The 19050-nt window shown below is 32.8% G+C and overlaps 1 protein-coding gene across 1 annotated transcript; it reads left to right on the forward strand.

Annotated features, from left to right (window-relative positions):
* The first annotated feature begins 14311 nt into the window (after positions 1-14311).
* Positions 14312-18486, forward strand: LOC118445651 (uncharacterized). Its single transcript, XM_035875342.1, has 4 exons — positions 14312-14341; positions 16596-17319; positions 17641-17923; positions 18015-18486. The coding sequence occupies exons 1-4, from the start codon at positions 14312-14314 to the stop codon at positions 18484-18486; spliced, it is 1509 nt and encodes a 502-aa protein (XP_035731235.1).
* Positions 18487-19050: the final 564 nt, after the last annotated feature.

Here is a 19050-nt window from a genome sequence, read left to right on the forward strand (position 1 = left end):
TGTCGATATAGAAATTTGTTTAAAATGTTTGCAAATACATATATGCGGGAACACGACACAAACACACACACGCGCGCACACACACACATAGATAGACAGACAAAGAAATATAAAGCACTTTGTGGAATAATTAAATAATACGAAGAATGAAAATTTTTGTATACTTTTGATACCAATTGATTGAGATTATATACTGTAGCGAGCATATAAATAAGAAAAATGTTTTTGCAAACTTAAACAATCTGTCCTTGCATAAAAAATAATAATACATATAAAATCAATATTTTCGGAATGTATACATTCTAAGCTACAATTTGATATAGAATACATCTTCACTAAAGTTGCTATTTGACTTCTATGACGGTAAACAGTGCGTAACAGCACATTTGAAGCGAGCACGTAAATAAAAAAATGTCTTCTTACTATTAGTTGTAAGAAATATTTCGTACTGTGAATGTCTCCAATTCGTTCAAGTGAAAATAATTAATTTGCATTTGTTTATTTTTCATTTTCTGCTTTATAATTATGGGTGAATAGCTCGTTGCACCTAACATGCGACGAGAAATTCTGTAATTGCATAAACAAAATTTAAAATTTTGTGACATTTCAAATCGTTTGGATATTCATATTACTGCTTATCACCAAGTTTAGAAGCAAAAAGATGACAATGGCTACTATTCTAACAAAATACAAGCTCTTATACCAAAAAAAACAACTCTTCGCATTAATCGTTTAATTCATCGGCTCTCAGAAAAGTATCGCTTCAAAACTGCAGTAGAAATTCATTCTGACATTTTAGCACATACTACATGAAGAAATTAGTCCTCACACTGTACACAGTTTTAGTTCGAATGAGTTTGGGTCAAAAGAATGTGCTATCCGTAGAAAATCACTCATAAATTTAAAAAATCAGAAAGCAAGGTTACACTTCGTTAAAGAGCACATTGACTGGACACCAGAGCAATTGTCCATAGTCATTTTCATCAATGAATCAAATTTGAATCAATTCGGTTGAGATGGGAAAATATATGTTCAGCGAAAAATGGGCGAACAACTCAATGAAAGATGCCTATAACCAATCGTTAAAGGAATCGATAATTCCGTAATGGTTTGAAACGCGATGACTATGAATAGTCATAGTCCAATTTGTCGAATAGAAACAATTATGAATCATATTGATATCTTAGATCGCCATTTATTTAATTTTGATATGAATAATTCGTCAGTAGACTGAATTCTTCAAGAAGACAACGATCCTAAATACATGTTTCGTATGGCAAAGCAGTTTCTAAGTGATTACCATGTTAATATTATGATATGACCCGCTCCAATCTGCCGATTTAAATTCAATAGAAATTCTTTGGAACGATGTAAAAATTGTCGATAAACAAATATCATCTAATACTGACAAATTATATAATGTTGTTGAATTAGCATTGACTTATTAATTCTATTCCTTGCAGATGTGCGGAAATTATCAGAAATAAAAGTGGACCTACAAAGTATTGAATAATTTTAGTTATATTACAAAAATCATTATTTTGTTTCAGATAAAATCAATAAATTTTAGTTTTATAATATTTTCTTATTTAGTTGCTCGCTGATAATTGCTCCATACTATGTGTATTTGATTTTTAAAAATAAAAGTAAAATTAGTTTAATAATTATATTTATTCAATATTTATAAAGTGCATTTTCCAGCCACATGTAATACTAATGAAAATATATATATATATATATTAGCTTTTATGACAATATACTGTGAACGATTTCTGGTAATAAATCCATGACTCGCCAGAGACAATTTATTAACAAATCGAAGAAACTTGTTCCAATGAAATATTTGTTTATTGGTCAATTAGCTTCATATTTGATTAACGTGCTTGGTACGTTTGTTTTCTTGCTTATCAGATAATTAATCTAATTAGTAGAGAAAGAAGAAGAGAGAGAAGAGAGAGAGATTTTGATTGATTGATTGAACTTTATTTAGTTTTCTCAGTTTTAAATAATAAATTAATAGTCTTTTACCATTCTTTTAACTGGGTCTAGCCTCTCGCATTGTATTATTTCAGCTGGTAAGGTGTCGTATATTTTTATTCCCTCATAAAACACTTTTTGCGTAGTCTTTGTTTTACAATATTATATAGCAATGTCTCCAGCTTGTCATGTGTATCTTCCGTTTTCATTACCTACTACGGGTGTCCCATAAGTTTTTTCCGCGCCACGTTATGTATGATATCGAGCCGGCTATATTAGTAAATATGTAGGTTTATCTGTTGTCCGTTTATGGCATCAATTTCAGTCGTTTCACAACTCTTTTAAAGTTCATTTCGTCGGTGACAAAGTTTCTTTTGAAATCTTTTTCTACGCCGTTCAATATGGATAGCCAAAAGAAGCATTTGTGACATGTTATGCTTCATTGCTTTAAAAAAGATAGTAATGCAAAGGACACTGCAGACGAGATTTGCACCGTTTGTAGGAGTGGTACTATGACTATTAGAACCTTCCGCAACTGATTTAAGAAATTTAGAGCTGGCAATTTTGATTTGAAAGATGAAGATCGCAGCGGCTGCCCAGCAACGATGGATACTCGAGAGTCATCAAGAGTATGCTCGCTGAAAATCCGTGATATAGTGTGCGCGAGATAATGAATGCCACTAACATTCCCAAAACAACGGTACATAGTCATTTAATCAAAATGGGATATATAAATCGGCATGAAGTTTGAGTTCCACGCCAATTGACAGAGATCGACCTTATGAACCGCGTCTCTACGTGCGATTTGCTTCTTCAGCAACATGAAAAAAACTCTTTTTTAAAGAGGCTTGTCACTGGAGACGAGACTTGGATTATATATCAAAATGTGCATCGAAAACGCACTTGGTCTAAGAAAAATCGACCATCAACTGTTGCGAAGCCTGGATTTCATCCGAAAAAAGTTCTTTTGTGCATTTGGTGGGACTGGAAAGTGTACTACGAGCTCCTTCCACAAGATGAAACGATCAATTCTGCAAAAATTGCAATCAACTCGATACATTGAAAGTCACCATAACTGAAAATCGGCCAAAATTGGTGAACCGACAAGGTGTTGTTTTTCATCATGACAACGCAAGACCGCATGTTGCGTTGGCTATAAGACAAAAACTCTTACAGTTTGATTGGGATGTTCTACCTCATCCTCCGTACTCCCCAAACGTTACCCAATCCGATTATTACTTGTTTCTCTCGTTAAAAAATTCTCTCCGTGATAATTGTCACAAATCCAAAAACGAAATAAAAACGCACCTCAATGAATATTTTGCAAGTAAGTCTCAACTTTGGAAAGAGTTATAATGAGGCATCCTGAAAGATGGAAGAAGGTAATAGAGTAGAACGGTTCGTATATAATACAGTAAATCAAACTTAAACAACAAATATCGTCTATTGATTTCACATCAAAAAAAAAGGAAAAAACTTATGGGGCACCCTATATTTCGTATCTATTATTTAATTGCCTACTTAATAAATTCCATATCTTAAAAAAAATGTATATACATTATATATAAACTGCAACGCTTGCAACATATGTTCCACTTTGGTGTTGCATTCCAACACAACTCTCATTGCCAGATTTTGTGCTATTTGCAACTTATCCAATTGTGTCTCTCCCATATCCATTAGCAATGCTGCACAATAGTTGAAATGCGGCGTTGTGATGAATTTATATATAATACATCTTGCATATACTCTTATATAATTGCTTATTTGTAAAACTAATTTTCTTTTTAAATATATAATCACAATGATCCTTAAATCTAAGATTACCATCATATGTTCTATCTCGGTCCATCTATGAATTTCAAAATAGTGTTTCCTTTAAATTCTTTTCTTACACTCCTAACTATTATATATTTTGTCTTTTCTGAGTTCATTTTTAATTTTTTCATATTCACCCATTCTTCAACTATGTTAAACACCTTGTTTATTTCCAACTCTAATTTCATCCAACTCTACTTTCTCCAGTAACATATATTAATATATCGTCCGTAAATATTTTTATATTACATCTTTCGGGGCATATTGTAATTATATCATTTATATGTAGAATAAACAATAAGGGTCCCAATACAAATCCTTATGTCACTTTGTGTTCAGTGATAATTAATTCAGACAACTTATTGTAGAAACAAACCTGCTCTAAGATCTAAACCATTCTAGAACAATCCCTTTAATTCCATATTGATACAGTTTTTCTATTAACCTTTTTCCTGTCCACTATTTTAAATGTTCGCTTAATATCTATAAAGACTACCATTTTACTCTCGCTAATTACTAATTTCCATTCGTTATCATCTGCTTATATTGCCGTTTTGCCGGAATATTGTTTTCTAAAATCTGATTGGTGTTCCGTTATAACTTTAAGTTATATCTTTCAACTTGTTTCTTAACATGTTGAGTGCCACGTCAGTCACCAGTGACTGACACTGAACTTTCTGTTTAGGCCGCGTCAGTCACTGGTGACTGACAGTGTAAAATATGATATAAAACTAAAAAATTTATATCACTTTAAGTAATTACTGGATATTTATTTAAAATACATCATTTTTATTTATTACAGGATTATATTATTAATGCATTTTAATAGATTTTATTGAAACACAGTAAACATAAAAACGGTTACCCTACGCAGGTATCACAAAATGTGACAACTTGTTTAGTCATTTTTCTGATCATTGCTCTATCATATTCTGTTGCATTTTTGTCATAACATGATTTACAATATTTTCGCACTGCAGAGACTTTTCCAGATTTTTTTGATGTTAGTGTCGGTGTTTTCTAGAAGCTGTTGCAATACTGCCAGATGGAATGTCTTCTTCTCGGCAACTTGTAAGATGTACTGCTAAGGTTTTCTAGAATTTAATAATACTGATATTCTTCTTCATGATATCTTTATATAATATGTAACTATTTAGAACTGTAGTATTCAATAACAGTTCAAAGGCTAGCTTTTGGTACCATTTCAGGAACCTGCATAGTGGATTATTGTAGGCATTCATTTGATCGGATAAGTCGACAGTTGCCTTTCCTCTATTATAGTGCTTGTTGTTTCCTCCTTGATTTGAACGTAATGTTCCTACTAAGTGAATATTTTTATTGATTAATTTTTCTGCTGATTCCAAGCTTGTATACCAGTTCTCAGTGTATAGCGTGTGTCTCGTATCGAATAAATCTCTACGAAAAGACATTACGATTTTAGTGGGCGTAGTATTTTCTTTTTCTAAATTTTTCCCTGTATATATACGAAGAGCATACGTATAACCGGATCCACACTAAAACTTAAATATTTTAATTCTATATTTATAGCTCTTTTATTTTAAATATTGGCTAAATATAATGCGGCCATGAAACGGAGTCATCAATACATATGTCCTCGGTTGGATTGTAGTATTTTCGAAAATTTACTTCCAAAGTGTCTATAACTGGTTGTATTTTGAACAAACGATTGAAACCATTACTGTTTCTGTATCTACAAAATGTAGCATTTTCAATAACAGTTCAAATCTGTTTCTGGACATAATTTTTTTTCGGAAACGTTTGCATATAGGCAGGATCATTGGACCAATATAGATATATGGCTGGTAATTTCATTAATCCCATCCATAGAATTAGCGAAAAAAATCTCTTTATTTCACTTTTATTTGACACTGACCACTTTGCCAAGCGCTGCGTGCATCCACCTTCTAATTGCTGTGATGCAAACACGTTTATTTGTTCGGCAATTTCCTCGAACAATTTATCCAGCACAAGTAATTCATAGCAGATTTCTATCGCTATATCTGACCTGATATGTAAATTTTCACTTACAAATCCAGAAAGATGTGTAAACGGAACAATGTTTGGCTAATTACCCCTCGAATCATGCCATTCTCTAACCTCCTCTTCCTCGGATGATAAAAATATATCTATTCTTGGCCGTTTTTTAGCAAAAATAATTCCTCTACTATCGCTTTCACATTTTTCGATTGACATTTTTACGTTCAAGGTTAAAGAAATTTTTTTGTCTGCACTGGACCAAGAACCGCAAAGAACTGAACGAATATGAATGTAAAGCATTTCTAAAATGTATTACATAAGTCATTTCTAAAACATTTGTATTGCTTTCATCGTAAAAGGAACCCCAGCCGGGGTTCCATGAAATCTTATCTAGCGGTCTGAACAATAAAGAAGACAAAACAGATTTGGCGCAATTATGTGTTGAATGAATGTCTATAAGCATTTCATTCGAAACATAAACATATTCTACACAACGCTTCTACGCAGCACGCGTGGCCTGACGTGGATTTCCCTAAGAATTTCCGTGGCACTCAACGTATTAACGATTAATTCTAGCGCTTTTTCATAGGTCGGTAACATATTAATCGATCTATATTCATTTGCTCTTTTGCGTTTGCTATCTTTAAAAACGATACTATCATAGATGTTTTCCAATTCTTTGGGCACAACTTTCCTTTCACGAGTTACGTATTATTTCCACAAATTCTTCCTTTATTGTATAAAACATCAACATCAATATATCAGTCGTTATATCCTCTTCAGTTCTTTTCTTTCTTGACAATCTCATAGCAATTTTTTCTAGGTCTTTTATATTAATAATTCTAAAGTTCTGTATACTAATTACTTTATTTTCACTAATATACATAATTTTTTTACCCATGCCCTTTGTCTACATTATCTGCATATTTAACTATCTTTAATACTTTTTATATATACTATATATATTAAATTTATCAGTTAAGTTATATCCATTATTACCTAAAAACTTAAAATCTATGCTATCTATATTTTGCATGTATCTTAATTTTCCTCTAATAATTTCTTTCAGAATTCTTCATATTTTAATAGGATCTTCTCTATTATTATCTATTATTTTTTTATAGTATATCTTTTTTTTCTTATTGACTTAACCATTGCATTTCTCTCATTTTTGAATTGTACCCAATTCTGTTCCCCTTCCTCTAAATATTGCCTTCTTAAACGCTTCATCTCTTTTGTTTACCGTCATTCTTATACGAAAACTATTGTTTCTCTTCCCATATCTCTGGGATTTTAAACTTTTTTTCGATGCTAGGGTGTCCAGTGCCTCCACTATATCATTCAAAAATTGTTTAGCTCTTCTGTTTATTTCATTGTTTTGCTCTTGTCCTGTTCTGTTTTCTTGCTAACCTAACAATTTGAACTAGTACATTTTTATTAACAAACTAAAGATCTATGATTATTTGACTGTCTTTTGTAATTCCTGTTGCCTTGTTGACATATTGTTTCATAACAAAACTTTGTTTTTTGTAATTTCTTTGCATAGAACGAATCTACCATAAAATCGATATCGAAGTCTCCTATTACATTCTTCTTTTATAGTTAGTTCCTCTATTAACTCCTCTGAAAAGTTCACAAAATCACCATGTAATGCACTCAGTTGCACGTTAACGCCGCATGCATGGAAAGAACAGAGATAATGATAATAGTAAAAATAAAAATTGCCAAAAAATTGCACCAAAGAATAGGAGTATTTTTATTTCAAACAAGGAATCTCACTTAGTATATAACTACGTAAGATTTCATCAAAACTATTGATCAGAAAGAAGAAAAAGAAAAAGAAGGGAAAGGGAAGAGTTAATTGACAGTGACAATGACGATGGCGATGAGAGTGGTGGTGGCTGTGGTCGAAAAAATGGAAGCGTGTAGTGCAAGGCCTAGGAGACGAAACGAGCAAGAATTAAATGATGCGCAGAGGAAATTACTTAATTTCGAATCTCAGTTGCACGCGAACAAGCATTATGCGCACGCGAAGACACAATGAGGCGTGAATCGGAACGAACGAAAATAGAAACGGATCGTCTCATTTTCATGATGCAGGAAACTCTTGCCATGAGGAACGAGATTCGCTCAAAATCCGATCAACATTCAATCAACGAAGCGTTAGGGATGATACCGCGTTTTGACGGGAAAAGTATACCTCTTACGTCATTCATCAAGGCATGCAAAAGAGCTCGTCAAATAATACCGGATTATCCAGAGGAGTTGTTCATCAAAGCTGCTATCCGGAAAATACACAATACGGCGTACTGCGCCATATAAGAACAAAAATTTCGTAACATGAATACGCTATGTAATCGACTTCGACAGACGTTAGGATCCGTACACTCGCAGGAGTTCTACAGATCCGAGCTTAGGAATATTTTAATGCGCGAAAACGAACATATGATAGATTATATCGGTAGAGTAAGGGATCTACACGAAACATAGACTTAAAATCATTAAATGCGGAACAAATCAAAACGGCAAAACAGATCATAAGAGAATCTCTAGAGTTATTCCATCTACCGGGAGACAAACTCACCTATACCAATACAATAACGCATAAGATAGAAACGGTAGATTCGACACCAGTCTCCGTAAGACAGTATCGATTCCCTCCCCTTCACAAAGAAGAAATAAACAAGCAAATAAGCGAGCTCTTAGGGAATGAAGTTATTCAGCCCTCGACGTCACCCTACAATTCTCCTCTATGGATTGTTCCAAAGAAAGCAGGCGCCGATGGAAAGAAACGATGGCGATTAGTAATCGACTATAGAATGTTGAATGAAAAAACAGTTAAAGATAGTTATCCTCTACCTAATATCACGGAAATATTAGACCAGTTAGGAAGCGCTAAGTACTTCAGAACGTTCGATTTAGCATCCGGATTCCATCAGATCGCGATGAGCAAGGTAGACGCTCCGAAAACAGTTTTTTGGACTCCTTACGGTCATTATGAATTTACACGAATGCCTTTCGGTTTAAAGAACGCTCCTTCAACGTTCCAAAGACTAATGAACTCGATTCTCACGGGACTGCAAGGAAATGAGCTCTTTGTCTATTTAGACGACATAGTTATCTACTCCAGCTCTTTATCAGAACACATTATTAAATATCGAAAATTACGCGATCGACTGAAAACCGCAGGATTAAAGCTACAATCCGAAAAGTGCAATTTTCTTAGGAAAGAAGTAACGTACTTAGGGCATATAATAAGTTCGGACAGTGTGAAACCCGATCCAGGATAGATAAGAGCAGAAAAAGAATTTCCAGTACCATACTCAGCTAAGCAGTTCTTAGGACTAGCCGGTTACTATAAACGATTTATACCTAATTTTTCAGCGATAAGTAAACCACTCACAAACCTTTTGAAAAAGGATGTTCCATTCAGATGGAACAAAACAGTCAGGAACAATCATTCAAAACGCTAGTAAATCTACTATGTCAGGAACCACTTCTCCAATACCCAGACTTCTCGAAACCTTTCATTGTTACAACCGACGCATCTAATTACGCTATAGGTGGAATATTAAGCCAAAGCGAAATAGGCAAAGATTTACTTATTGCATATATGTCATATACGACATAGACTTCTTAACCAGGTGGAACAAAACTACCGATGGCGATAACAGGCTATGATCGAAAAATGAGAATCGTGCTGTTAGAAAAGAAGGTTATGCTATCGAAGATTAATAATATTACGTTCTGCAGCCGCGGCTGCAATGGCATCTTTTGCGTCACTCACATTGCGGCCCATTGTACCAACAAACCGTAGTTTCTCGTCTTATTGCATGGACCATGTGCTAGGATAGTGGATAAAGGTGGAAAGGGTGGATGAGTCGCGAAAGGAGAGAGAGATAGATAGATGCATTTATTTATACTTTAGGACTTTCGACCCCTAAGAGCATACGACCAGTAATACAAAGATTTTAATCCTAAATACATTCTTCCAATATTTGTTTACACAGTCCATTTATTGAATTATTCGATGAAGTTAGCTACTACTTCTAGAGACTATTACTTTTTGTATTATAATTTTGTAAGTGTAATTCAATCCATGATCTCCTGATAGAGAAAATTATATATGCGGGATTTGAAAATTGCAACAAATTCAGATAATCGTATATTATCCAATAATGAGTTCCATGAGTGCCATGCAAGTAAATGATTTGTAGTACGTTTCTGTTTTACATGTTGGATGACTGTAGTATTCGACTTAGTTCATTGTTATTTTACCAATCATGCTTGTATCTGATCTATATAGGAAGTTCTCAAATAGGCAGGAGGGTTTTGTCAAGACTGCACAGTTAGTTTATTCAGAAAGTACTTTCTTCTATCTTCTAACTTGAACCATTTTAATTTTCAAAAAAATGGTGTGACATATTTTTGTATTATTTAATGTTGAGTATAAATCTAATTATTCGATTTAATCTTCGTTGTAATTTCAGGTTCAGTTCTTTGATGATATTAGCAAAGACGACGCAGCAATAATCTCACGTGAGGAAGAATTTATATAAACGCAGATCTATCTTGTAGCGTGATATATCAAATTGGACATATCAAATCGCACCATTAGAGTGATTTGTTTCAAATCTATGGCACGTCGAATATCATCAATTACTTTCTGAACCAAGGTCTATATTATATCTTTTCTTGTATGCTGAATGCATGCGATCAAATAAATTATTTTCTTCGAAAAAGTCAATTACTTGATCATCCACAATTTTTTCGAGTGGGTTGGACATTAAATTTAAAAGTGAAATCGGACGAAAATCCTCTGGCTTTGTGGCAAATTTGGTTTTTGGTGTCAGTCTAATATACAATCGTTTCCAGTTATCAGGAAAAATTGAGCTGTATAGTCAGTAATTATATACATGTAGTATATATAGAAAAATTACAGGTAATGTTTTTTTCAGCATACTGAGTGATATGAGGTCAGGACCCGTGGATTCTGATGCTTGTCTTAAAGTATTCTTTTCCAAAAGAGAATGTTCAATATCACGAAAAAAACAGATTGGAGTCATTAAATTCAAGCTCGACTTCTTTTAGCTATTGTATTGAATTCCGTGATGTTCCCATTTGGATAAAGTAGGCATTTAGAGTATCTGTGTTTATGTCCAATTTATTCTCACTTTTTGCAGATGAAGTCCTAATTTTCACATTTCTTGCCAGATGGATTTAGTATCAGAAATGGAACTAAAACCTTCATTATAATATTTCTTTTGCGCTTGTCTAATTTGCATAGTTTTCTATATTCCTCAAAGAATTTTGTTGATCCTGACCTAAGGACTATCTTCCTTTTAATGTCATCCGAGTCCTTATATCGTCATTTAACTAAAGAGCAGGCTTATTTCTATATGCTATCGTGTGAATTGGTGCATGCTTATTATAAGTATTAATGTCAGTGCTGCTTTATATATCTACCATGCAAGTGACAGAGTTAGCGTGGTATAATTCAGTCCAGTCGAAGATCTCCAAGAAATTCATTGTTGCTCAAATTTTTTATGTTCTTACATCTTACTCTCCGCGAGAAATAGAAGAAAGAACCTTATATTTATACATAATGAATATTAGATCATGGGCCGAGAGAAATATGACTGAGAATTGTCCTGATGCTTGTCCTGAATTAGCTTGTCATGGTCACCTATAAGACAATAAGTGTATTTGAGTGGATTGTATGATGCGTAGTTTGAACATCACAAGGTAGAGATTGGAGGATTCAATCAAGTTGACGAGTTGTTTCTTATCAAGGGATGCTGTAAGATGGTCAGTATTGAAATCTCCCAGAATGATTGAGTAGCTATACCTGTTTGTTAGATTCATAAATTTGTTTTCAAACTCAGATAGAAAACCAACTTTCGGTGAACGGTATACTGCAATTAGGATTTTGATCCTATCTTTACAAAGCGCATTATCATATATTCCGGGAGATGACAATATGTCTCATTTGATGTTGCAATTTTTCGAACCTGAAAAGAAGTATGTACGTAGATTTCAACTCCTCCTCTCACTTTATCAATTCCGTCATGCCTCAATAAGTTATATTTTGTAGGCTGATCAGTAGTCATGTTTCTGACATGCAAATTAAGTGGAATGATTCCTTCACAAAGAAATTTCGGAATCTATATGTCTAAGAAACGTTTGATAGTTCACATGACAGACTTGAAGATGATCTATAGTGCCTGAAAGTTGATTAATCATAATTAATATTGAGTACTTTCTATGTTAGTCTACGCTTAAATATTGAATATTTAATCTTATCTAGTGCAGTTGAGATCAGTAGAGTCTGCCCGTTTGTAGTTAAAACAATGTAAGGCCTGTGATTTCTTAGGACATGTTTTAGACTGATGCTTTGCTGATCGTATCAAGTCTTAAAAAATTCGTCTTAACTATTTTATTCACAAAATGAACTTGCCTCACTTTCAAGATCAACGACTTATATAGTGTATACGTATATACAAGAGCTCGCGTGTTTTCTAGCTCGCAGTCTTTCTTTTTAGCGAGCTAGATATCCATTTTTAACGATTGTTTCATGGATGTTTTCGCGTTGAGGACGATATTACTTTATAATATTTTTTTAATTATTCCCACCCTTTTTTGTCTCTTTTGCGTCTCTTCTCCTTTCCCTATAAGAAATCTTCTACGTATATCTAAACTAATGTAGTATGTGTGTATAATCATTTGTTTAGTAGAAATCTCTCGAAAGATTATCATCTAAAATCGTAGTACTATAAGTTCAAATTGCTTATTCGCAGAAATTTCTTTTTACTTATATATTTAATCATTTATTTGAGACCGTGTCAATAATAATGCCGTAGATATATTCTGCTGTTAGTAAAAAGCAATCGGTAAATAAAAATTAATTTGTACTATAATGGTTTAAAAACAAAATAGAGAACTAATTTAATAAAAATAATAAAAAGAAGTTATCATTTAATCATTCATTTAAATTTTATACATAATAAGTCAGAATAAATATAATAAACATTAATAAGGACGTTAACAATAACAATAATGGCAATAATTAAATTAAGTTCATAATTTTTGTTAAGATAAAATGTTATGCGAACTAATTCTTTATGTTGTTTGAAATAAATAAATAAAGTTATGTTCCTTTATAATAAGAATAATTACTAGTTATGAGATTGAAACAAATTAAATCCATTATTAGTTACGTCATTGAACGGTACGAAATTCGACGAATAAATTCCAAGTACGACTATTGTCGTAAATATTATTACTACTTTTATTCAGTAATTAAGCACCTAACAAATTTTGCCAATAGTACGCTAATTAACTGCAATCATTGTCGTGAGATTATTATTTTTCATTATATTTTAAGATGATCATTGTCATAAGTATTATTATTTTATGTTCGATATATATCGAACATATCGATTCCAAAAATTTTTAAAAAGTGAAGTCACAAAGAATATATTATGATAAATAATGCTATAGTATTGAAAACACGTTTCATTTCATAAAATCCTAACAAATAAAACTGTGAAAAACCTATTATAATAAATCACGCCGTAACGTTCATGCTATTTATCGAATGTATCGATTTTGGAACTTTTACCGATGTAAACCTATAGGAAACATATTATAATAAATTCCTGATATTTATAGAATATTCCTGATATATGTAGAATAGTCGAATCCGAGAACTCTAGCAAGTGAAGCTACAGGAAAGGTATTACAAGTCGCGCCGTAACGACTTCGACGTATCTTCGATGAAATTTTTGCCAGCAACATTATAAAAAACCATATAATAATACAAATTATGAATTTTTTTAATGAATAAAACCTATAAAAAAGATAGTGCAATAAATCGCATTGTAGCGATATATCGAACATCTTTATTCTAAGAACTGAGTGAGCAAAAAATGAGCAAGAGTATGAATTATACACATGCTGCATGTTAGAATGTATCACGAAACGATACTTATCGTTTTGATTCTAAGAAGCGTTAATAAGCAAATGTAATTTCAGTATACTTCTAAAAGACGCAAAAAAATTGCTAATACGGGACAGGCCTATTAATTTTATTTAAAAATAAAATAATTCTTTGAAATACCAGATAATTGAGTTAGGTTCAAAATGATACATTCTTTTTTAATAATAAAAAACTATTAAATTCAAGCGTTATTGTTCTATTTCATAGTAGCGCCAATGAATTAATTATTTATTTTATTATATTTTCATTTGATATATTTCTATAGCGCAATATAAAAATGTATTCATGATTCTATTTCTTAGAAGCATGGGAATTCAATATAATTTTCAAGGATAATGTGAAACAACTCATTACTTTGTAAGGAGATGCGTGAGTAGACACACGTGCAGGAATGTAACTGGGTTGCGATTTTTCGTCCTTGGCAGAATAAGCGCGCGAGCGAACTCGCGCTTGTAAAATATATGTCATGACACAACCATGCAAAAAAGTGGGAAACGCCTAAAGTCTATCGACATAAAAATGCGATCTCCGGAGCAGCGAAGCGGTAGAGTATGAAAAGAAGAGTATTAGTTACTAGATTTCGAGAGACATAAACAAGCAGTATTACAATTTCGTCAGTTTTTTCAATTCCTAATGTTGCGTCGTGAGAACGCAACTACGAGAGTGTTTCTAGATACACGTCTCGCACCTGACCAGTAATGATAATTGATTTGCACGGAAAATATCCCCCATCTCTTCCTTGTCATCCGAGCTATAGACATACTGGTTACGATGAATAAGACCGACGGCACTAAGCTAGGATATCTTTGAAGGCCGTCAGCAAAATACCGCTCGCCGCGTTCCCGCAAATTAATAAGAGAACGCGTGTTCTTTGCGTTCTTTTAAAGGATCCCGTGAGACTCGCAAGGTAGATGCGCGATATCAAATATTGTACGCGTTGAAGTTATCATCGTATATTTTAATGAAATAAGTTACAATTGTTTTTGTGTTTCGTGTAATGATGTGTAGTTAGTTGTACTGGCTGTTTCTGAATAAGACTTGAGAGCTTAGAAGTGGTGAGTCTGAAAGATGTAACTTGACTGACTTTTTTGGCGTATTTAGAACTATCCACGAAGACTGTAATGAGATTAGAAAAGGAAATAAAAATTGGTCGGGGACAGTTCATTGGAATGTTTAAACATAATTTATTCTAGTGCTCGTGTAGATTAGAGGATATCAATCGATATTTCAAAACTATAAGTCAGATAACCCTAGCCTTATCGCGCCTAGGCGTTTACTTTCACTATTTACTTATGGGCTTGACATATTATTCAAACCCAGGTACTTTACTAAGAATGCCTAAGAATACCAGACAAAGGTGGCCATGTGTTTTTTATCTATGCATTTTGTTATCTAATATCCAATAGGTTTCCAAGAGGGAATATTTCTAATGATGATATATGATTATGAAATAAACACAGCTTCGTCAACGCTCAAGTGAAAACATTTTCGCAACTGGTTTGTTCTATGCCGTACATATCGCATATGATCTTTTAACCTTTTAGCTACTAAATGCCATTATAATGGCTTTCGCATATTATCTTTTTGAAAGGTACGCCACTATAGTGGCATTCCCACAAGTCATTTTTTCGAAGGATAAGAAGTCACTATAATTACATTCATGGATATCATATTAACTTATTGTGTATTTTTTGAATTCGTTACATAAAAATATATAAGTAAATTATTCATGTACATCCCTATTCCGATCTAATGTTCGATTTAATAATAAGAAATGTCATCTATAGATTAAGCGCCGAAACTTTGCACATCAAATAACAATAGTAATATTTTTATTTAGCTCGATATACTATAGGTATTTCGATATACTATAGGTATAATCAGGCTGTGACTTTCAGCAGCTACGACTTTGACTTCAAGAAGAGTCCATGAAAGAATAAATGATTTCTTTTGTGTTCACGGCATCTTTATCGTTTACTTTATTTTCGGCGGCTTTGTTGTTTCTCATTTTGTTTGGTTAGTTTCCCACGTGTGCGTGTGGTGGCGCCGAGGCGTGTTAATTACGTGTATTGCTGGAAAACGCGTTATATTCGCAACGAAATCATAATTGCGATTATTGCGCCAAAGCATTGAGTAACTACAACGTTATAGTCATTTTTATAAAATAAAATAAATTATAAATTGACCTTTGGTATTACCAATACTTAAACTATTAGTTGAATTTAACGTTTTAAGGCTGTTAACTACCTTTTGCACTAAGTGTGTGTGATGTCAGCGATAGGTATGGGCAAAATATGAACTAGAAAACAAGCAACGGTATCTGTCCCCATCGTGCATCTATTGTATCAGTTATTTCCCTTAGTTATTTCCCTCTCACGCGTACATAATAATTGGTTTCGTTGGATTATAGTAAGTTGCGTTAGTAAGTAAATTGTGAACTTCCACTTTTCATGCTCTTATATGTATACCTTTGATGGGACCGTTTATCTCGCAGTGGTCCGTATTAGATACGATGTCATCGTATCTTTTTGAAATTATTTCATGATAGATACATAGAAAATAATAAATATAATTAACATATAAGAATTAGTATACAAATCTGCGATAAAAAATAAGAATTTGTCGAATTTTTTCTAAAAAATGATTAATGAATACTTATATATTATATTATTAAGATTTATATTAGTAAGATTAGTCCACTTTATTCTGCTTCAACTGTCACTACTACTACTGATAATAATAACGATATAATATAATATAATGTAATATAATAAAATATAATATAATAATACTAATAATACAGACTTTGAAGAGTCAATTAAAGGGGTATCAAGCGCCTAGCATATGCTTCAAAGATGAAAATGATAAACTTGGCCTAAGCAATGCTGAAAACTGTGAAATACTTGCGAAGCATTTCGATCAACTTTTAAACTGCCCTGAACCAAAACATAAGTTGGACTTCTCTGAAACAACTGAGAATCTGGAAGAAGATATACCACCCAATGCTGAAGAAATTAAAGAAACAATTAACAATCTAAAAAATAATAAAGCTAGTGGAGAAGACTCTATAACAGCTGAACTTTTGAAATGGTCTCAATCAAAAATCATTGAAGAACTACAATTAATCTTTGAAGATATTTTGAGAACAGAGAGATTTCCAGAAGAATGGAAAGTAGCTCTAATTCACCCATTACATGAAAAAGGGGACAAACTGAATGTTGATAATTACAGAGGCATCTCTCTTCTGCAAACTGCATACAAGATAATCTCAAAAATATTGCTGAATAGAATAGAAACAACACTTGACAAGCAACTGGGCAAGTATCAAGCTGGATTTCGAAAAGGTAGATCTTGCTCAGAACAAATATTTAACTTAATATCCATAATTCGCCAAAGGATACTGAATTCAAAGGACATAGGTGTAACTTTTATAGATTTTAAAAAGGCATTTGACTCGGTTGATAGGGAAACTATAGATAAAACAATACGTGAATTTGGAGTTAAAAATAAATTGGCAAACTTAATACGTGAAACATTTGCTGTTTCATCACGATTTCGAAAATAAAATTTATGGGTGAGATATCCAAACCTATTGAGAATATATATATAGTATATATATATATAGAGAATATATATATAGTATAGAAGAATATATATATAGTATAAATACAGGTGTAAGGAAAGGTGATGGTTTATCACCTCTTCTCTGTTCAACTGTATTCTAGAAAAAATTGTCAGAATTTAGAATGTAAAGCTAAAAGAATATAACATTTCGCCAGTAACTTTGGGGAGAAAAAACAAAGGCATTGAAATAAGTTGCCTAGCATTTGCAGACGATTTTGCTATAGTGTTAGACAACCTAAAAAGTGCAACAACACAAATCAATCTCTTGGAAGAAATAGCCAACAAAGCAGGTTTGAAAATTTCGGTAGAAAAAACTAAATTTATTACAAACATCAAGAACGCTCCAAAATTTTTGACTACAGATATTGGTCTAGTGGAAAAAGTAAAGAAATTCAAATACCTGGGAGAAATAATTCAAGAAAATGGTTTAGAAAAATCTGCAGTAGAAGAAAAGTTACCCAAGATGGAAATAGCGTATGGTATCACTAAGAATTTTTACAACAAAAGGTGTTTATATAAAAATCTTAAAATAAGGCACTACGCTACAGTAGAAACTGGAATGCTTATACGCGAGTGAATGCTTGGTTCTAAATTATAGATTAGATAAACTAGAAGTACTAGAAAGGAGAATCATGAGAAAAATTTTAGGTCCAGTGAAAACAACAAAAGTATGGAAATTAATATCTAATAATGAAATATACAGGAACATAGAAGGCATAACTGAAACGACAAGGAAAAGAAGACTGCAATTTTTTGGCCATATTTACAGAATGGATGAGTCCAGATTAACAAAAAGAATACTCATGTACCTTTGGGAGAAAAAGGCAACAACTAGTTGGATTCAAGAGGTAAAGAAAGATCTAGAAAGAAATAATAGAAATATAAGTGAAGAAGAAACTATAGACAGAGAGATTTTTAGAAAGAGGGTATTAAGAATGGAAGGATTTCAAGGAAGATTGAAGAAGAAACCTGGTGCGAAGTGGTCTGAGGACAGAAAGAAACAGCATAGTGAAAAGATGAAGGAATATCGGAGGGAACGGAAAAGAAAACAGCTAAGTGTGAAGAAGTGAAATTGGCACGTCGTCCCTAGCAGGCCTCATCGAAAGAAGAAGAAGAATACTAATAATAATAATAATAAAAATAAACTTAAATATTATTTATATACACCTAGATATTATTTAATACATTTTATATTATAACAATAAAGACAATCAGTTTCGACTGATCGTGGTGAAGAAATAATGTGGAAACAAATACATAACGACCATAAGATAGTAAGACAATGATAGCGGATGAAAACCTTTTCATGATATGTTGTTTTCTTCTCCACTGCGTTGTCGTCGCTGCGGCGGCAACTATAAACAACTTCGTATTTTTATACATATATGGAGATATTTCGGCATCTGTTTATTCTAATCAATCTGGTCAAATGTTCCTGGAGTAGCTGGTAGCTCATTGTAAAAACAACTTAGAGTTGCTAAAAGGTCTTATTAAAAATTGCTTAGAGTGCAAAGAGTTAGTCGTATCTATCGTTGGATAGTCATGCGTTGAAATTATCAAGGACACGATTTGTTGAGAGTTCGTGCATAAAATCATCACATAAAATGACGCTTTTTACTCCTTTTGTTACCATA

Source organism: Vespa mandarinia, chromosome 18 (genome assembly GCF_050613455.1).
Source record: "Vespa mandarinia isolate Hongniang chromosome 18, ASM5061345v1, whole genome shotgun sequence".
In the NCBI taxonomy this organism is placed as follows: Eukaryota; Metazoa; Arthropoda; class Insecta; order Hymenoptera; family Vespidae; genus Vespa; species Vespa mandarinia.